Source organism: Macaca nemestrina, chromosome X (genome assembly GCF_043159975.1).
Source record: "Macaca nemestrina isolate mMacNem1 chromosome X, mMacNem.hap1, whole genome shotgun sequence".
NCBI lineage: Eukaryota > Metazoa > Chordata > Mammalia > Primates > Cercopithecidae > Macaca > Macaca nemestrina.
The window spans coordinates 27,277,531-27,281,592 of NC_092145.1; the positions used below are offsets into that span (position 1 = coordinate 27,277,531).

General features: G+C 38.4%; 1 protein-coding gene across 1 annotated transcript; it reads right to left on the reverse strand.

Moving 5' to 3' along the window:
* Positions 1–2,854: 2,854 nt before the first annotated feature.
* On the reverse strand, positions 2,855–3,701 carry LOC105468453 (triosephosphate isomerase-like). The gene has a single exon (XM_011718616.3). It carries the CDS (start codon positions 3,672–3,674, stop codon positions 2,928–2,930), a length of 747 nt encoding a protein of 248 aa, XP_011716918.2. The 5' UTR covers positions 3,675–3,701; the 3' UTR covers positions 2,855–2,927.
* Between the last annotated feature and the right edge of the window lie 361 nt (positions 3,702–4,062).

The following is a 4,062-nucleotide window of genomic DNA, read 5'->3' on the forward strand; positions in this document are numbered from 1 at the left end:
CTCTGTTCGGAGTTACAATCTAGTCCTGCCTCCCGTCTGCCATGATTTTTCTTTATTTCTTAAATTTATTTTAATTCACAGATAATAATTGTATATACTTATGGGTTACAATATAATATTTTGATCTATGTGTAGAAAGAGTCAATCAAATGAATATGTGTTATCACCTCACCAACTTATATTTTTGTGATGAGAACATTAAAAATCTATTCTTTTGGTAATTTTGAAATATGCAATACATTATTATTAACTGTAATCACCATTCAGTACAACAGATTACTAAAACTTATTCCTCCAGTTTAACTGAAACTTTATGCCTTTTGATTATGCTCATCCCTTACCCTCCCCCTAGCCTCTGATAAACACCTTTCTACTCTGTTTCTGTGAGATTGAATTTGTTACATTCTACATATAAGTTGGATCATACAATGTTTGCGTTTCTCTGCTTGGATTATTTCACTTAGCATAATGTCTTTCAGTTCCATCTATGTTGTCACAAATGACAGAATTTCCTTCTTTTTAAAGACGGTATAGTTATCCATTATATGTATACCATTTTTTCTTTATTCATTTCTCCATTGGTAGACACTGAGGGTGCTTCCATATCTTGGATATTTTAAATACGCTGCAATGATCATGGGAGTACAGACCTTTTAGGCATACTGATTTCAATTTTTTGGATATTTACCAAGAAGTGGGATTATTGGATCGTATGGTAAAATTGCAGGATCATATTGTATAACTATGTTTTTAGTTTTTTGAGAAACCTCCACATTATTTTGCAAAATTACTGTAGTAATTTATAATCCCACCAACAGTGTAAAAGGGTTTTATTTTCTCCACATCCTCACCAACACTAGTTATCATTTGTCTTACTGATAATAGCCATTCTAACAGATATGAGGTGGTTTCTCATTGCAGTTTTAATTTGCACTTCCTTAATGATTAGAAATGTTAAACATTTTCTTCATATATTAGTTGGCCATTTGTATCTCTTCTTTTGAGAAATATCATCCAGATCTGTGCTTATTTTCTAATTTGGTTATTTGTTTTTCTGCTGTTGACTTGTTTGAGTATCTTATATGTTTTGGATATTAGCCCTTTATCAGATATATGGTTTACAAATATTTTCTCCCAATCTATGAGTGATCTCTTCACTCTGTTATTTCTTTTCTTTTCTTTGAAGAAGGTTTTTAGTTTGCTGAAATGTCATTTGTCTACTTTTGCTTTCATTGCTTGTGCTTTTGAAATCCCATTAAAAAATTATTGCCCACACCATGGTCATGGAGCTTTTCCTCTATGTTTTCTTCTAGTAGCTTTACAGTTTCAGGTCTTACATTTAAGTCTTTGACCATTTTGAGCTGATTTTTCTGTGTGGTGTGAGATAGAGGTCCAATTTTATTCTGCATGTGGATGTCTAATTTTTTCAGTACCAGTTATTGAAGAGAATGTCTTTCCCCCAATGTGTGTTCTTGGTACATTTGTTGAAAATCCAATGACCATATAAATACTTGGAATTACTTCTAGCCCTGGTCTTCTATCCTGTTCTGTTGGTCAATGTGTCTTTTGTTATGCTAACACCATGCTGTTTTGATTACTATAGCCTTTTAGTATAATTTGAGTTCAGGTAATTTGATGCCTCCAGCTTTGTTGTTTGCCCAAGATTGCTTTGGTTATTTGGGGTCTTTTCTGGTTCCATGCACATTTTGGGATATTTTTTCTATTTCTATCGAAAATGACATTGTAAATTTGATAGAGATTGCATTGAATCTATAGATCACCTTGGGTAGTATGGACATTTTAATAATATGTATTCTTCCTTTCTGTGGACATGTGATGTCTTTCCATTTATTTGTCTTCATTTTCATTCACCAATGTCTTATAGCTTCCAGTGTACAGACATTTCACCTTCTTGGTTAAGTTTACCTGAAGTATTTTATTATTTGATACTATTGAAAATGAGACTTTTTTTTCTTAATTTATTTGTCAGATAGTTTGTCGTTACTTCCTAGAAACGCTACTGATTTTTGTATCTCAATTTTGTAACTTTTAATGAATTAAATTTGTTAATTGGTTATAACAGTTTTTTTGATAAAGTTTTCAGGATTTTCTATAAATAAGATCATGTCAACAACAAACAGATAATGTCACTTCTTCCTTTCCTATATAAATACCTTTTATTTATTTTCTTGCCTAATTGGTCTGGTTAAAACTTCCAGTACTATGTTGAATAGAAGTGCCTAGAGTTGGGATCCTTGTCTTATTCCTGATCTTAGAGGAAAAGCTTTCAACTTTGAACGTTTGAGAATAATGTTAGCTTGAGCTTGCCATTATGTGAACTTGATCATGTTGAGGCACATTTCTTATGTTTCTATTTTGTTAAGAGTTTTGTTTTTTTTTTTTTTTTTTTAATCATCAACAGATGTTGAATGTTGTCAAATGCTCTTTCAGCACCTATTGATATAATCATTTTTTTTTTCTAGTGCCAGGTATTTATTCCTTCACATGTGGGTGGTTCACGTACACAGCACATAGGCATGGGCACCATGGGAGAGGGCAGCACTCCTGCCTTCTGAGGGGAGGATCTTGGCCTCACAATGTAAGAAGGGACAGGATGGTTTCTCTCCTGCCTTAACTAGGGCCTAGGGAACCCGGGAGCAAATCCCACCCCTTCCACCTCTCAGCCGAGGAGAAGCCACCTTGGTGACGTTTAGTTCCAGCCATTATAGTAAGTGAAGGGATTGACCTGGTCCCAACCATTACAGGGTGAAGATATAAACAGTAAAGGAAGGTACAGTTTGGATAAGGCCACAGGAAGGAGCAGGTGACATCATCAGAAGCATGTGTAGGGGAGGGGCAGTTAATGGGCTTCTGGGCTGCTTAGTCCCTGGCTTGGCAGGAAGGGTAGGGAAGATGGATGGGGCTCATTATTTGGCATTGATGATGTCCACGAATTCGGGCTTGAGGGAAGCACCACCCACAAGGAAACCATCCACGTCAGGCTGGCTGGCCAGCTCCTTGTAGGTTGCCCCAGTCACAGAGCCTCCATAAATGATACCGGTGCTCTGAGCCAGGGCTTCAGAGACGTTGGACTCAAGCCATCCTCGGAATTTCTCGTGTACTTCCTGGGCCTGTTGGGGTGTTGCAGTCTTGCCAGTACCAATGGCCCACACGGGCTCATAGGCCAGGACGGCCTTGCTCCAGTCTTTCACATTATCTGCGATGACCTTTGTCTGCTGGAAAACAACCTTCTCAGTGATGTCAGCTTCCCTTTCATCTAGCTTCTCCCCAATACAAGCGATTACTCCGAGTCCCTCTGACAGAGCATGGGCCACTTTATTCCAAATCAGCTCATCTGACTCCTCAAAGACATGCCTTCTCTCTGAGTGCCCCAGGACCACCCACGTGGCTCCGCAGTCTTTGATCATGCCAGGGCTGATCTCCCCAGTAAAGTCCCCATTAGTCACTTTGTAGCAGTTCTGTGCAGCCACAGCAGTCTTGGGATCTAGCTTTTGCTGGGCAAAGTCGATATAGGCAGTGGGGGGAGCACGAACCACCTCGGTGTCGGCCGGCACCTTGGCAGCGTTCAGAGTGCCAGTGAGCTCCCCCAGATTCTGCTTCTGCCCGTTCATCTTCCAGTTCCCCACAACGAAGAACTTCCTGGAAGGCGCCATGGCGCTGGAGCCGAGGCGCTGAAAGTCGGTGTCTCTATATAATCATATTTTTTGTCCTTCATTTTGTTAAAGTGGTATATCACATTTATTAATTTAAGTATGTTAAATTATCGTTACATCCAATGGATAAGTCCCACTTGAATATGGCAAATGATATTTTTAATGTGCTGTTACATTCAGTTTGCTAGAATTTTGTTGAGAAGTTTTGCATTGATGTTCTTCAGGCATATCAGCCTGTAGTTTTCTTATGGTGTCCTACTATGACTGTAGTATCAGGGAAATGCTGGCCTTATAAAATGAGGTGGGAAGTTTTCCCTTCTCTTTAATTTCCTGGAAGAGTTTGAGAATAATTGGTGTTAGTTCTTTTTAAAAATGCTTTGCAGGATTC